This window comes from Camelina sativa, chromosome 7 (assembly GCF_030686135.1).
Source record: "Camelina sativa cultivar CO46 ecotype springtype chromosome 7, ASM3068613v1".
NCBI classification, from domain to species: domain Eukaryota; kingdom Viridiplantae; phylum Streptophyta; class Magnoliopsida; order Brassicales; family Brassicaceae; genus Camelina; species Camelina sativa.
The window spans coordinates 9,305,586-9,322,885 of NC_141886.1; the positions used below are offsets into that span (position 1 = coordinate 9,305,586).

The 17,300-nt window shown below is 38.0% G+C and overlaps 1 protein-coding gene, 1 long non-coding RNA gene and 1 pseudogene across 2 annotated transcripts; 1 reads left to right on the forward strand and 2 right to left on the reverse strand.

The window, feature by feature from the left end:
• Nucleotides 1-615: 615 nt before the first annotated feature.
• LOC104704474 (putative disease resistance protein At1g59620 pseudogene) lies at nt 616-2,338 on the reverse strand (annotated as a pseudogene).
• A 2,490-nt stretch (nt 2,339-4,828) lies between these two features.
• LOC147941099 (uncharacterized) lies at nt 4,829-8,359 on the forward strand. Its single transcript, XR_015561731.1, has 2 exons — nt 4,829-7,608; nt 7,689-8,359. It is a non-coding gene; the product is annotated as an uncharacterized LOC147941099 (long non-coding RNA).
• Nucleotides 8,360-9,242: 883 nt separating this feature from the next.
• LOC104700805 (dynamin-2B) lies at nt 9,243-17,128 on the reverse strand. Its single transcript, XM_010416396.3, has 22 exons — nt 16,699-17,128; nt 16,181-16,231; nt 15,949-16,069; nt 15,728-15,820; nt 15,406-15,467; nt 15,137-15,254; nt 14,654-14,990; nt 13,798-13,945; nt 13,474-13,575; nt 13,264-13,383; nt 12,883-12,966; nt 12,672-12,799; nt 12,222-12,306; nt 11,949-12,105; nt 11,538-11,614; nt 11,299-11,355; nt 10,861-11,005; nt 10,641-10,780; nt 10,238-10,351; nt 10,068-10,135; nt 9,802-9,974; nt 9,243-9,703 (listed from the first exon to the last, which is right to left on the reverse strand). The coding sequence occupies exons 1-22, from the start codon at nt 16,837-16,839 to the stop codon at nt 9,465-9,467; spliced, it is 2,760 nt and encodes a 919-aa protein (XP_010414698.2). The 5' UTR covers nt 16,840-17,128; the 3' UTR covers nt 9,243-9,464.
• Between the last annotated feature and the right edge of the window lie 172 nt (nt 17,129-17,300).

The following is a 17,300-nucleotide window of genomic DNA, read 5'->3' on the forward strand; positions in this document are numbered from 1 at the left end:
TCAGGCTCATCAATCTCTAATCCGTTATGGATATATATATGTAGCAATATAGATTTTTGAAAAAAAAAATACAGTATTTATGAAAAACATGATCAACAAATATGTAAACCAACACCCTCGTAAATATCAGCAGTAAGTGCTCCCAGTGCCCGACCAAAGCATTTAGGGGCCCCATACAAATTTTAAAAAAATATAGTCATAATTTTCCTAGTATAAAAACTATAGACTAAAAAGAAAAATCAGTTAAACAAAACATCTAATTTTAAAAATATAGATACAAATGTCCTAAAAAAACTGTAACAACCTCTTAAAATTTCTGAAAAGTAACATTTTTTGAGTATTTGGGGGCCTCATTGTATCAAAAAAATTTCCAAAAAATGGGGGGGCCCCATTGCAATGTTTCATTTCAATGGGGTCAAGTCCGGCTCTGAGTGCTCCCGACCTGTAAAAAGGGAAACCTTTGTTTTTATTAGATTCCAAGTTGTGTTGCTTTATATATTTTGTCAAAAATATTTGATTCACTGAATCAGCAAAGGTATAGATATGAATTTGTCGTACCAGAGTTGGTGAAAACCGTCTCTCTCTCTCTCTCCCTCTCTCCCTCGCTCTCTCTTTCGACAAACATATTGACAAGCATACCCATGAATTGAACCGCATACAACATACTAGCTTTCTTGGAGATCAGTCTTAGTAAAGTTGAACAAGAGAAATGTGTTGGACTTTGTAGTAATCCTCTCCTCCTCTAGACAATTTCTCCTTGAATTCCAAATGATCTGTCTGGATTTTCAGATCCTTTAAAGAATAGATGAATTGCAGCCCATTAGGAAGCTGCTTTAATCTTTTAAACTGACTGATAGACAAAATATGGAGAAGGGGCATGGAGCCTTCTTCTACTATCCACTCTTCCCATTCCTCTAATCCATAGAAGTCAAGCGTATGCAACTGGGGAAACCCACCGCCTGAGCAGACTGACCTCTTTCAGATGAAGATTTATTCGAGAAACTGACCTCTTTCAAATGAAGCAACTTCTCTAGAATCGGCATAGGATCCTCTTCCAAACGACAATAACTTAGAGATACGGTTGTAAGGCGAGAAGGCAAGTGTTGTTCATCAGGTAACTTTGGCATATATGTCCTCAACGTCAGACTTTTGAGATGAACGCAATCCAAAACTAATCCTGCTTCATCATTTTTTTGGTTATTATATATAGTCAGATTCTCCAAGTGTCTCAATTCACTTAGGGCTGAAGATAAAGCTTCCACAGTACACCCGCCATGAATAAGATACAGAGAGCCCCAAGCCTTGTCATGCCGTGAAGATCACTCAAACTGCTTCTCTTTGTTGAGAAACTGTCCAACGTCTCCAGGTTGACTAGATTACCCAATTCCATCTTTACCTCATTATGTATTCTCCGCGGAAGAGCGAGGTATGTCAATTCTCGCATCTCTTTCATGACATTGTGCATGTAGGTTGAAGAATACTCCATGTCTACAAATAGGTTTCGATAGAGAAGTTGCTTCAGATTTCGCATGGATGATGGTAGATAAGATACTTTCGCGAGATATAAACTTAAATATCTCAAGTGGATGAGCTTTCCAATGCTAGAAGGTAACTTTCCTCCTTTAAAACTAACACCAGAGAGATCTAAAACCCTCAACAACTGTAGTCTGCCAGATAACAAACCTGAACTAACCAAAACATGCCACCAATCATCCTTGACAATCAAGAGAGATCTAAGTTTTGGATTCATCATCACCTCCTCTAGATGATACTTATTAGTGGCTAGTCTGCGAGATTTACAAGGAGCTTTAGAGTTTGCAACTGATCTCCCACGAACAATCTGTATGAAATTCTCTTCTTCAGCTTTAAGTAGACAAAATTCTCTCATCATGTCATGTAAGTGACATGTTTCAAATCTTGAAGTATCACTGTCTCGTTCAGAAATCACCATGTTTCTCATCATCAATTCTTCTATATATCCATCTGCGACCTCTCGAGTGGTTGCTCTATCAAAATACCTCGGCCTTGGTATTTCTTCTGCAGCCCATAAATAGGACAATTTCCCAACAGATATTGTAAAATCCTCTGGGAAATGGGCAAGCTAGAGGAAGCATTGCTTCAAATAAAGAGGCAGCTCTTCAAAACTCATATACAAAATATGATATACTGAACTGATATTTCTATCATTGAAGCTTGTCCCTCCTACGATGAAAGATCCAATATTATCATATACCCTTTTCCACTCACTTAATGTGTGTTGGGCAGCTAACAACCCTCCTAACACCTTAATGGCCAATGGTAGTCCTCCACAATGTTTGATCATTTTCTTGCCCATCTCTTCCATTTCCACATCAACTATAAATTCTGCACATCATCACAATGTAGTACTTGGGCTTTGAAATGAAGATATGATGCAACTAAACGTAAAAGAAGTTTCTATAATTTTAGAAAAAAAATCCTTGAAAGCTTACCAGCTGTATCTTTTCTAGGAAATGCCATCCTTCGGAAAAGTGTCCAGCTTTCTCCAGGGTTTAGGCATTCTGGTTTAAAAGGGACACATGTTGGATCTGCATGTAAAGCCACTCTCGTTGCGAGAAGTTAGTATTACCTTCAATCCTGCAATGTATTTTAACAAAATATATACATATATCACATGTGTATTCCTTGTCATGTTCAATATATTTCTTAATCAAAGGGTAGTGTAAGTTTAAGAATAAGATGTCACCTTTCTTTGATGGAAACACAGGCTTTATTCTGTCCAAATCTTCTTCTTTCCACATGTCATCCAAGACAATCAAAGAATTACTGGTTTCCAACAGTCCAAAAAGTTTTTCCTGAAGCTCGTCTTCAGTCATATTTGAGTATATTTGCTCATCATGTTTTGGACTAAGTTTCTGCAAGATCATCTGCCACACATATCTTCTTGTAAAATGTTGTGAAATACAGACCCACGCAACTCCTTTGAAATGAGTTTTCACCATCTCATGATTAAAAACTTGTCGTGCCAGGGTAGTTTTGCCAATACCGCCCATCCCAGTTACAGAAACTACTTGAATGTTAACTTCTTCCACCAGATAGTGATAAGCTCATAAGAGTGTATATGAGAGGTAAAAGAGAACATGTGCAAACGAGAGTGCACGTGAGAATGAAGCTGGAGAGAAGAAGAAGTCATTTACGTTTCCATAACAAACTATGTTAGAACCTTTAGTATAAATAGGTGCTGTGGCGTTCGTTGGTGAGGCATGTTGAAGGTTGTGTGTTGTTGAAGCTTCTCCTGCGTGAGAAGGGAGCCTGCGTGCTTTGTTACGGTGTGATAGGTGATTGAGGACTGTAACTCAATCTCTATCAAATGGTGCGTTTGTGTGCTCGGATTGAATCTAACGCTAGGGATCTCGTTACGATTCCGATCTTTACCGGTGAAGGTTTGCGTCCATGGCTGTCATGGATGGATGAGTATTTTGTGCGAGAAGGTTACAATGATTCAGAGAAACTCAATTTCCCTCAAAGTTTCATGGAAGACGAAGCTGCGTCTTGGCTCTATAGACGACAGAAGACGTTTCTCTTTTATTGAGATATGGAAAACTGGAGATCGACCACGGTGGAGATGACAAACCCAAGAATATGTAAATTATGAAGATTGAGAAGAATTTAGAATGTATAGTTTAGGAATATTTACATTTATTTAAATATATTATTTACATTTACATTATCTTAGTTTAGGAAATCTCTTGTATATATAAGAGAACATAAGTTGTAACATTATAATCATTAGAGTCTAATACTAATTTTTTTTAAACACCTTTGTATTTTTACTCTCATCAAATCTATTATGGTATCAGAGTCAGATTAATCCTGTGGATCTCTATTCTTATGGGTTATGGTTTTGTTTGCTTCTGCTTTTATAATGTTCTATCTCTTAAAAAAAAATCTCTAATTTCTTTGACCTATTGTTGCTTGCTTCCTATACAAGCTTCACTCTTTTTTATTTTATTCTTCTTTCTCGTGTTAAGAAACCGAGCAGGTTGGTTGTGTCTTTGGATTTTCCAAAAAAAAAAAAAAAAAAAAAGGAAAAAAAAAAGGAAAAAAGAAGACCGACGTTTGTTATCTCTATGCGTACGGTGATGTTGGGCCTGTTGGCCAAGTAAATAAAAAAAAAAATGATGTTTTGTCTCTTGTATAAGACATTTGGGTATAATAGCACGTGTTTGTCCTACTCGATCTATTGTCATGTGGTTTCTTTGTTTTACTACGAAGAAGATGAAGCCACGACGATGACTTTGACGGATATGATGGTGATCCGACGGTGATGAATTCGAATTCGACTATGACTACACAAGTTTCATCATGAACAAAAAGTTCGAAAAACGATTAAAACTTGTGATTTTAAATCGATAGATAATGACTTTATGGCTGAGTATAAATGCCACGATGACTCTACGGCCAAGTATAAATGCTGTTGATGATTCTACGATTGGGTATAAACGTCGATGACCTAACGGTTGGGTATTGTAGCCGCATTGAATCCTATGACCGGGTATAAATGTCGATGATGACCCAACGGCAGGGTATAAAGCTGTTATTTTGAAGACTTGTCCAATTTCACCCAGGTTACCACGCATGAGTTTGTTGGGATATTGAAATATGGAAAACCAGAGATTGACGGTCAAGATGACAAACCCAAAAATATATAAATTATGAAAATTGTGAAAAATCTAAAATATATTAGTTTAGAAATATTTATATTTATCTAAATATATTATTTACATTTACATTATTTTAATTTAGGAAATCTCTTTTATATATAAGAGAACATATGTCGTAATATTATAACGAGGAGAGTCTAATATTAATTCTTTCTAAACATCTTTGTGTTCTTACTCTCATCAAATCTATCATCTTTCAATCATGGGAGCAATTGAGGAATTTGTTGTTATGGCGATTTGGCGATTTCAACGATCCCGAGTTAAGTCAATTGATTGCTGAGAGAGATGCGGCAAAGCGTCGGCGAACGTTGATCTCCTCGATGGTCGTTGCAATCTCGAAAGAGGAGATCGATGTCTCGGAGGAGTTGAACAAATCGAATCACGTTTCTGCAATTTCATGTAAGGCGAAAGGATCGGAGAAGGAGTTGGATTTGCTATTTGAACCAATTGGTTCAGAAACAGAATCCAGTCGTGAATCGCAACCACATGACGAATCGCAATTTCAAGACGTGTTAAATGTCAACCGCAACCAAAACGCAGACGTAACATTGCCAAAGTCACATGTAATCGTTTTTGAGGCTAAGAACTTGCGAGACAATGATTTAACTGTAAGGGAAGCCAATTCTGTGTTAGTTGAACAAGCAAATGTGCTCGCGAACGTCTATAAGGAGCTGATACCAACCCAAGATAGAGAAAGTCAGGAATCGATCCCACAAGTATCTCATCTTGTAGCACTTTCTCATCTTCAGGTATCAATCTATACATTGGAACCTAGCCTTAGGATTCAGAATGAATATCTAGGTGTTCTTGGGGATTTGCCATCTGCTAGTATGAGTAAAACTAGTTTACAGTCCCTCTATGGTGTTGACTGTGTCAATGGCAAGCAAAATACACACCATGTGTTCGACAGATTGTGTGTGAGAAGCAAAAGATTAAATTAACAGAGGAAGCTGAGGTTGTCTCCCAAAACCTGGATGTTTAAGTTCAAAACCATCGCAGATCAAAGCAAAGAGACAGAGGAAACGTTTATGTTTGTGGTGGAATTACTTCATGATGATGTATTACGATTAGAAGGACACTTGCACCATAGGAATGATGATCTGAACATCAAGTTGGTTGACGATGGCAGCGATATGGAGATGTCTCAGAATCAAAAGCTGATCCGTGTTTCTACACAAGGTCGAGTGTTTCGGGATCATAATCTCTCTGCATATTCACTTTGTCTACGAGCGTATGACCTGAATCTGAAGTGTTCCAACTCACTGAAATTTATATTCACGAGGACTTTGGTTGGTTCATTGAGGCTGCTGCATGGTGTCACAGACCTGAGACAACTTCCACCACATTGTTGGTTCAGTTTACTAACATGGACAGAGTATCTCTTAAATATTCAGCTCACGGAAGTTCTGTTTAAAGCTCCATGTTGCAGGAAGGTCATTACTGCTAAGTCAAGACTAACGGTTCCAAATCAATTGACAAGAATGGTGGAGCTCCTACAACTGGCCAACATGTTTAGTCTTGTTACAAAACAGAGATTCCTCAAAGCTTGGCACTTCAAATACAAACACATGAGGCAAAAGATGGAAGTCTCTGAAGTCGCAGAGTTCCAACTGGCTTTACAATGGCGAGATATGCTGCTGTTACACGCCCAGACTCCATTACAAATAGTTCAACACATTATGCAGAAATCAGCTACTCTCTCCGGCCTTGAAATGGATTTTCCAAAGGATGTTGGATCAGGAGGGTACAGTACGTTCTCAGGAGGCGTCATTTTCATGGAGACCTTGCGCGATTTCTGATCATTTCAGCATATGACATTGGAAACTCACTCTGTGTTGTTTGGCACCGATGGAAACAGAAAGAAACAGCAGCCATTGTGACTTTTTCAGCGGATACAGAGGAAGACTCCTAAGGGCTGCAAATTACCCTGCTCATTGTCACTTCAGGCCTTTGGAGAGTAAGACATGTCCATTTCTGCGTCAGCTGCCCTTAATTCAGTGGTCGTTGGTGATTGTCCATATACTCCAGCGGTTTTGTTTTTCTAACGCTTGAGGGCAAGCGGCATTTCAAAGGGGGGAGTATTGATAAGCTCATAAGAGTGTATATGAGAGGTAAAAGAGAACATGTGCAAACGAGAGTGCACGTGAGAATGAAGCTGGAGAGAAGAAGAAGTCATTTACGTTTCCATAACAAACTATGTTAGAACCTTTAGTATAAATAGGTGTTGTGGCGTTCGTTGGTGAGGCATGTTGAAGGTTGTGTATTGTTGAAGCTTCTCCTGCGTGAGAAGGGAGCCTGCGTGCTTTGTTACGGTGTGATAGGTGATTGAGGACTGTAACTCAGTCTCTATCAGATAGCCAATCAATTTCTTCATGTTTTCTTCTAGTCCAACAAAATCGCTTTCTTTGTCGTTAGGAAACGTTTTTCGCATCTCCCTTCGTCTTTCTTGTAGAGGATGTAGTGAATACTCGCCGCCATCAACAATCATCTGTTGCATTCCAAAACTCTGCATATCACGGATCACCTTGGAGATCCTCTCACTTATACCTCCCATATCTGAAGCAATTTTCGTGCGATCTACTAGGATGCAAGAAAGTCTTATCATACGCTTCTTGATGCCACTTGTTTTACTAAGCTCTTCTTTTAAAAGAAATGTTTCGATTATATCCTCTGTGTCACAAACAATTTCTTTGATTTCTTCCACAAAATTTCTCACCGTCTCGCTTGCAAGTTTCCTAGCACATGCATCTTTCAAGAACGACCTAAGCAAGTTCAGATTACTTTTGAGTTCGTTGAGTTGCTCATCAACTCTCTCAAATTGATCAGATTCTCGGACAAGGACGTCCCAAAGTTTCTGAATTCCAAACGACAAAAGTGTCACAGCCATAAGTCTCCTGCTAAAAAAGTAAGTTAATTATCAACTTTAGATAGGTTTTGAAAATTTACAAAATCATGATACTATTTTTATGAAATCCTAACTCACAGATCTTTGAGGAGAGACATGAATAATACGGAGACAATAAAATTGCAAAATACAAAAGATGGAAACGCACCTTCTTCCACGGAAAACTAAAGAAAGAAAAGTAGTATGATCAACAATATAATCACCTCCTGGAAATCGCTTCTCGGCCAAACAGATCTGTATAAAGAAGTAAGTAGGCGATGTGTTGTTCAAATCAATACCTACTGACAATCTCTGAAAAAACCAAAAAAAAACCAAAGGCAACAACACCATCCAGCATCCATAAGTTTTTACACAGAGACAAGATAACATGATTATTATATAGAAGCACTGAAGCAGTGCCAGACATTGCAAGAATCACTTGGTGACAGAATGCTAAAAAAAATGCAGTTACCATAATGGTCACTTGAGAAGTTCATATAGAGGCAGAATTTTTCCTTCTTTGCATAAGTAAAAACAAAAGAAATGCCCTGAGAAGAGAAACCCACACAGAAGAACAAACTCATCGTAGCTGCAACATTAAAAAGCTAAGAACAGAGGAGATAGTAACAATTATATATTGTGACCATTGCTACTTCTATAAATTGTACTATTGTAGCAGTCAAGTGAGCAAATATGAGTGAAAAATTGTACCATTGATTAGTATAAGACTTTTACTAAAAGTATATATGGTACTGCAAAAAAAACTCCCAAATTCGAAGTATTAAAAAAAATTGTGGTTGATTAATTTACACGTTTTTTTTCTTTTTTTTCTTTTTTGAATGCCAATATGGTTCCTTGAGAGAAAACACCAAACAAGTCCTTCGATGATTATGATTTGAAGAGGAAGAAGGGATTGTTCAAGCGGGTATTTCCTGGGATTAAGAAGAAAGTCACAGAGCTCTCTTGTTCTCTGTTGCAACTCTGTTGATTTCATCTGTTACGGCCCTGAGAACAATCTCCATATATCTGGCCTGAGCCGCAAGATAATCCACACAACTAACACATATCATGTCTCAAGGATTTATCCTGTGACGATTTGAATACTCATCTCTCTAATCTTGACTCCCACTTAATCGGAATAAGATGAAAGAAATAAGGAATTCCGATCAGGAGGATGAACCACGACTATCAGTACTCTTATGACCAACACTTGCCAAACGCCAAGCACAGATAAGTGTTCCGAGACCCAACGTTTTAGGTGTGGAACCACTTCACTGTGTGGGATATGATTTCAGAGCATCAATATCTGATATTTAGGGTTTTAACTTTTGACAAACGGACTACGCTAGGGTAATCATATTATTCACATTTTCTCGATGACCAATTGACCATTGTATTGAAGCATTTGTTTGTTTTTTTTTTTTGCAAAGAGTTTTATTTCTTACAGAAGAATACGATTTAATCCTCTTCCACAGTGGAATGATAAACTTGATAATGGTCGTCGATTTCGTTTTGAATATGAAAATAGTTTACTCGTTTAGGCATTTCCATAAGCTGGGTCTAAATGGAAATATTTTTCACTTTCATTTTCCCAAGATTTTAGATGCTACTAAACAAAAGTAACATCTTTAATAAAAAAAAAAACATATGACCAATATGAAGACCAAACTCATATATGTGTCTCTAACAAATATCTATCTACAAACACACGCAAGTACATCATCATAATATTATCATTCTGTTATTTTTTTGCTTTAACTAGTGAAGGAAATAAGAAAAATAGTCCCCGAAACGGGGACCAATCCACAAGGGCAAAAAAAGAATGAACTGTGTTTTATGGTTCCTTCAATAACAATCCTGGAAAATCAAGCAGGTTTCTAATACCTGTAAGATGATCCAGACTGTGGCGGTGCTGGTGGGAGCCTGTTTGGCGTGGTGCGACGGGAGCTGCCACCAGATCCAGAAGAATCCTCACCGTTCTGTGCTGGATCACTGTAACGACGGCTATGGCCGCCAGATCCATATCTCTTCAATGAGTCAGGTCCACTAGCCGCTGCGTTAAACGCATTCATCCAGTCCTCTCCTGAAGCCCCGCCATTGGTTCTCGGGCTGCTTTCTGCAAAAAAAAAGAACAAATAAAGACGAATCAATTCCATGCATTTTCCGTTACATACTAGCACAATATTGAAAAGGTAGATGAGTGTGTGTATATACCCGTGCCACTATTGTCAGACCAGCTTGAAGCAGCAGCTGCTCTGTTATCGTGAATGCTAAGCTGTCTTGTGAGCTTTGAAAGAAGAGAGGACTGCTTCTGGTAACGGTCTCTTCGTCTTTTAACATTCTGATCCTCTTGAATCAATGATTCAATCCTCTCATTACCAATTGCGCTGCAGATCAATTTAAAGGAAAGGAGGGACAAATAAGCACCACACCACAGGAGTATACAGTAATACATTCATTTGGAAAGGATATGAAGAAACCTGATAGAACTGTAAAGCTGATTCAGCATGTCTTCCTTTGATTTCTCTACTTGACAAAGAACAACAGCCTGTTGTATGTAGCCACGGTTTTATTAATATGATCAAGTATTAAAGGACGAGATGGACATGGGAAATTAAAGATTCACAAGAAAAACTGAATAGTTTCATACCTTTGGAACATTGGCAGCTAGACTGTTGAGAACAGCTTCAACGTAACCCCGTACTTCTTGGGACATCCACCGCAATTCCTCTTCCGGGTCAACCGGTTTCCTAACCATCTTATCCTGAAAAGGGAAAGAAAATCAGACAACAAAAGAAAACAAATTGATCAACACTCCAGGAAACACACTGTCTTGCATGCCTAAACAAAGCTATCTTCAACGTTTCGGTATTATAACAAAATCTTAACCCATCAAGTACGACACAAAGATATCAGTTTTTATAACAAACACTTTATCATCAAGCTAATGGTACTAGATTAAGATCAGCTAACACATATTTTGCGAAAATTCAATTTTTAAAAGAATGGGGGAAAATCATGGGATAAGCATATAGTTTCCTCGTGTGACTTACAAGTGAACCTTCTGAAAGACTTTGTCTCATGGAAGCGCCAGCCACTTGGCCTCCTCGGGCCTGGATAACCTTTTGCAGCTTATTAATCCATTCATTCTTATCAACCATGCTCTCAGCCTTGAGAATCAGCGCATTGTGAGCTGCAACATATAAGGGCTTTTGAGGATTTGCTCATATAAAGAGGGTCAAGCCGTTAATTTTTTATTATCGCTCGACATACCTTTAAGTACAGTCTTATATGGAACCCGGCAGGTTATCTTAAATACAAGGCCTGGTCCTTTTGAATCAGGTCCATTTGATTTCTTATCTTTGGAGCTCTTTGATTTTTCTCCTTCATCATCAGAAATTTCTTCGATACTGCATTCCTGAGCAGATTAACAGAGTTCTATGAGACAAAAGCTGAATCTTGTACCTAAATAAAACTGCAAAAGGCTAAATAATATTTATGGAACATGGAGCATCCAGATTTTCTCATCAGCAGTAAATGGTAATAAATTGTTTTGCGGTGTATTCTTCACAATTGCAAGTAATCATCAGTCTGCTCAAAGGACCAGGTGGAAGAGCAACATAAATATGAAAGCCTATCAACATTCTCTTAATTGCAGTTACATCTTCGACTTCGATCAACAAAAAAGTAAGTACTTCAAGAGAATGATACCTCCAAAGTTACAGTGCCGCGGAAGTTTCGTTCTTCTTGCTTTTTCGTATAACCAAGCTGGAGAAAGGTAAATGCAATGGCAGATCACATCAATAACAACTATAAAAATATCTTGAAAAAGAAAACAAAATTGTAAGGGGAAGTATAGTGCTAGCATTACAGTTACAATATAAGTGCACACAGCTTTCTCTTTTAATATATGGATGTACTCCTGAAGAATATTTGTGATAAACACTAACCTTTCCAGTTTTTTCATTCAGAACAAACCATCGCCTACCCCATCCATTTGTCTTTGCACTTTTCTTCATTAAGTACCCTGCACCACAGAGTATAATTTAATGTTGAAGACCTTGAAAGTTGGTTTTTATAACAAACTAACACCACGAAAACACATCCTACACCATAGTAAAGGCTTAAGTGGCAGACAAGAAAAGGAGATCACAAAATTGGACAAGAAAAGCTTCGTCGATGGTTTGATATCAACAAATAATATAATGAAAAGCTGATCCTACACCAGTTCAATGCTTAAATGACAGAAAGGAAATAGAAAAGAAGAGGAAATCACGCAATTGAACTGTCAGAATATCAGATAATCCTAAAAAACAGTAAAAGCATGCAATTCAAGGAAAATGGATAGTAGCAAAAAGAACCTGCTGTTATCTCCCCCTCAGGTCCAGCAGTCTTCAGACCAGACACCTCCGGAGTCTCTTTATCTTTATCTTTATCTTTGTCTTGCGGCATTAATTTGTCTCTTAATGATTTTAAGCTACCACCAGTTGATGGGCCATCAGGCTGAGGACTAGTTGCCTGAATTACGAGCAGAAACAAGAATTGTTACATTATGTACTTTTCATAAATAAAACGTAGAAAGCACTATCCAGTTTTGCTCGCAAATCCAGATTGAATCTAAGATAAAAGCATACCCTGTTTAAGAGTGACTGCTCTGCATCTTGTCCCTTTTTAGAGGAACGACCTTTTAGCTCATCCTCACGACGTTGCCTTTCCATTCTGATAAAGACAGTACACCGTACAGCAAAAAAGCGAAACGAATAGTGAGATATGCATCACAAAAGAACTTGTAACATGTATATTGTATATTTCATGAGCATGACCTGTGCGACAAATGCTGCAGTTACGGAACTATTTAAAAGGGTCAAATTTGTGACTCTAATGAAAGCATTTTAAAACATAAATGTTCATTTCAGAGGCAAACATAAAAAATTAGCTGGACACTCACAAAAGTAGATCGAAATATGTTTAAAACTGTTATACAATTAAAAGACAGGGAAATTAAGACAATGATCTATAATTTTGAGTATGATAACGCCACTCGACATGACAGCCCAGAAGGCAAAGAGGGCAGATGATGTTACCTTCTTTGTACGAGGCGGATGAAGTGCTGAGGAGGTACAAACGCACGCTCCATATCAACTAGTGCAACTACCATCTTCTTAGCTTCACTCTTGAATCCATCAAGTGCGGCACTTGCTATAGCTACAACCTGGTTAACGGTAAATTAAGAAAAGGAACAGCTATTACGAAAATGAAAAATGCTACTGAATGAGCAGTGAAAAACATTATTACCTCTCTCTTAAAAGGAGGATATCTCCCAAGACCAGGTGTGGCATTCGCGGAAGCTGAAACTATGTCAACAAGCACTCGGTGAACCTAATAAAAAGTTCAGACCATATAAGCTCAGTAATAAATGAGACAGTAAGGCACCAGGTTGGAATAACTTCAGAATAAAATTGAACCGTGACAATATTGATAATAAGGTTGAGTAGGACTTTAATAAGACTAGATCAGGAGAATTCAAATATCATCGTGACATGTGTTGAACAGACAATGTGTGACAAGCCATAGCCAATGTTTCACTATATACTAAATTTCTGAATTCTAATCCTAAGCAGCTCAAATAAGAGGGAGCCAACAACAGAAAAGCTGTAAACACTAACATGGACACACCTCATCAACACATAGTCGTGCTGGGTCTTTAGCCAACTCAAGAACAGTCTTTATTAACGATCTCAACCCTTTTTCTGGAGATATAAGATACGGTTGGTAACCATCTGCCTCTAACACGATCTGAAACATTTGGCAAATCAATCTGTCAAAATCCAGTCTAAAACTTTTACTTGTTCATAAAATTGGGGTCAAGAATATTTAAAAACCCACCCTTTTGACATTGTTCAAGTCAAAATGTCTATCCAATGGAAGCTGCTTGATACGGTTGGGGAAATTGCCTTCAAAACTTGCAACAACTTTCCAACCACTTCCCTGAAACAAACTTTTGTTAGAGAACAAAATTCATTGAAGTCCACATGAAAGGCACAACGACAAGGCATGCAATTCAAAAACTTTTCCAGTGAAACATATAACATACATCCAAAATGATATAAGATAATCTTCATAAACTTCTTAACCTTCTACATTAAAACAACACCACACGTTCCATTACAACTAGAAAATGAAAAGGAAAGTATGATGGAAAATACTCACTTCACCACCAGCCAAGTGAAGAAGAAATTTGTCTTCAAACTCTCGACAAAGCTCCAAAGCTATTGCCCTTGTGCCTTCAGCACTGCTAACCAGTTGTTCACCAAGCCTTGCTAATTCGTCCTGCACTATTTGAGACTTACCCTGGAGTCTGTGCATGAAAGAAAGGAATTAGTTCAGGATTTTCATAAGAACCACAATCATTTCCCTGAATAATCATCCAGAAAACTAAACAAAAGACAGCCATCACATTTTGGGAGAGAAAGGAAACATATCAGCTAAACAGAGGATGAGCATTGACCAAAGACCAGGCAAGCAAGAGTTCGTATTCTCAGAACTTGGTAATGATGGAGGATAAAACTGGCACCTATCCATTTTCAGATTACAATTTCCTCTTGTGCAACTTTCTTTTAGCTTTCTCTTCCTTTGAAGATTTTGCCATTTGGTTTATTTCGATTTGTTAAACACTGTTTCTTTCCCTTGCAAATTCAACATAAAGGTAAATTTCTTGACTTTAAGGTAGATTTTCATCTATTAAATCCGTTAAAGATATTAATGTTTTCCTTTTCCCAAACTAAGCATTTACCTGGTCCCAATATATGCTGCTTAAGAAAAGACACAAGGACAAAGCTTTTTAAATATCTCATTAAAAGTGCGCTAATGATGATTGAAGCTGGAAAGTCTAGCTAACTAAGACTAAAGAATGACTTCGAAAGAAACAAAACAAAATGGCTTTCATGGAGCAAATTATAAGTCTTCCCTAAAGTACCCGTACCTAGAAGTAGGCAGGCAAACAAACAATCAATTTTTCATTTGCAATTATGACATATAAAAGTAAACATATGGAGAAAGGAAATACCCAGTTAAGATATTTGGAAGCCTTAGCTTCATTCTGCTACGTATCTGGCTAGCAAGGGTATCCACGAGGGCAATTCTGCCAAGTTTACTTTGTGGAGCACCAGTCAAAATAGATTTAAGACTTTCACTCTCAGCACGCCAAGCAGTTTCCAAAGAGTTTTCACTGCCTCCAGACTGTGCTGATGCAATTGAGACAGATTGGCCAATAAGTGCAACCCATGGAATATCAGTTGTTTTTGGAGGTCCTTGATTTGAAAGAAGAGCCTGAACTGCTGCAAGGGATTTTGGGTTCTCTGCTGCCTGATCAATTTTGCTGATAATTCCTACTGTCCTAGTACCTATAAATAGGGAGTGATGTCACTTTTTACTGTTATAGTATACGTAAAACTCAGATCCAATGGTTTAATCCAAATATAGTAAGGTCACCACAGCAGTTGAGAAGTATAATAAAGGGTCTATATAATGAAAGTGTCTATATACTCACTCTCTGGATCATACTCCTTTGCGGTCTTCAGGGCTCGAGATGACGAAATTTCGGATGCCTGGCTAGCAGGCACAACAACCAGTAATATGGCATCGTTGTGCTGTGCATGTTCACCAATCTTGAAAAGAGAGGAAATAAACAAATTACAAGATGATAATGAATCGATGTTGCCCTACAGCCAGAATGCTGGATAAAAAAATGTTGAAAATCTCCATAGTTGACAGATGGACTGGGGGATGACAAAGGTATCAAGGAGTTCCTAATCTTACCATAGAATCGTCTACAATTCGCTGGTCCAGTCCAGGCAAATCAATCAATTTCAGGGGTGGAGCTGCAGTTAAAAGGGCACAAATATGTTATGATGATTGCAGAAAGCAGTAAGAAAACAAATGTGCATTCAATTACACCTTGCATCAGATTCTAACCAAAAGAAGCTGAAGCACTAATGTGCATTAGACTCAGTGGTAAAAACTTATTAAAGCTGATCTGTTCACTGATGTAGGGGACATTCCCCGACTTAGGCTTTGATAATATGGATGTTCCAATAAATAGGATTCACATTTATGATTGTGCAAGTAAGAAAGGGCTTACCTGTGCTGGTACGAAGTTTTAGGTATATTTCATCACGACCCCTTCCTGAGGCGCCTTTGCTAAGCCTATCTTGTAGAGAATGTCTTAGGGCACCTATAACAAACACATTCAAAACAAACGGAATATTTAGTCAAACATTAATCTAATGCATTGCATCTTACACGCAGATATAGCTTAACATATCATAGCTAAATTGCATATGTGCACATGGGGAGCCTTACTTGCAGAAACTTGTTGATTTTTATTGTCAATTTGTAAGATTATTGCCTTGCTGCTCAGTGATTCTTCCCTACTCAAGTCAATGATTATAGGAGCCCGCGTAGCACCATTCTCACCCGTCGGCTATCCATAGTAATTGTAGCAGACAGGCACAACAGAAAGTGATTACTTTAAGAGAATGTATCAGCCACTAGTGACACACACAAATTGTCGCACACTCAATACACAACTTACCAGAACTGGATGTCCAATTAAGCTATTCAGAACTGCAGACTTTCCAGCTCCCTGATTCACCAAGAAAAGTGAAATAACTTCAGTCTAAGCATAAGAAATGTTCTTTTCCAAGGCTTACAAGTTCCAATCACAAGCACAGAGCAATCTATTCTTCTGTCTTCCAACAGACAAGTACAACAAAGATCTAATAAGAAGAACACATACACTTTCTAAAGCAGATTTCTCATAGTTTCAAATACCAAACACATCAACCTTCTCTCCTAAAGCAATACCTCCCAGGTTTAATCTCATAGAATCAAACAATCCCTTATAGAGAGAAACACAACAAATCAAGTTACGAGCGAAGAATACATCCTACCAAACTCCTAGGTTACGGGAACAATCATACAAACCTCATCGAGATCCACAAGATCCACGATATGGCAACCAAAATCTACACTCGATCACATCATAAAACTAACACACAAACACCAAATACAACCACATCGAAGAAACAGGTAAAGCGAGAGGAAACCCACCACATTCCCTAGGGCAACGACGTTGAGATTAGTAGCCGGCCGTCTAGAAGAAGAAGTCTCATCGGGATCTTCGTCAGCGAGTAGCGACGCCGCTTGTCTCATCGAATCCGAAAGCTGAGACAACTCATCGATCGCCTCCATCGTAACTTCCACAGCGAATCAAGAGGTAGAATAGAGTACGAGATCTGGACGAAGAAAGGAAGCAGCTAGATCCGAAGAGAACCAATATCGGTAGCCAGGTGCGGTGGGTTTTTCCGGTGATGGGTTACCGGAATTTCGAATTCGGTGGCGACGGTGCTAAGCTAGGATTTGTTTTTTTCTTTTGTGTGTTTATGTGTCTTCGTCGGGGAGAGAAAGGGCGACGACGGGTCCTATAACTTAACACATAAGCACGTAAGAGTATTTAACAAAATTTTCAAATTACATAAATGTTGAAAATTAGTTTTTGGTAACGGTAAATGTTGAAAATTATTAAGTGGTTTTTTTCTTTTATTTCATAAATATTGAAAAATATCATAAATGTTGGAATTTTTTTTTTCTTTTTGATAATCCTATTGTCGTTATAAAATATCCATATTTATATTTACAAATGTGAAAGCGTA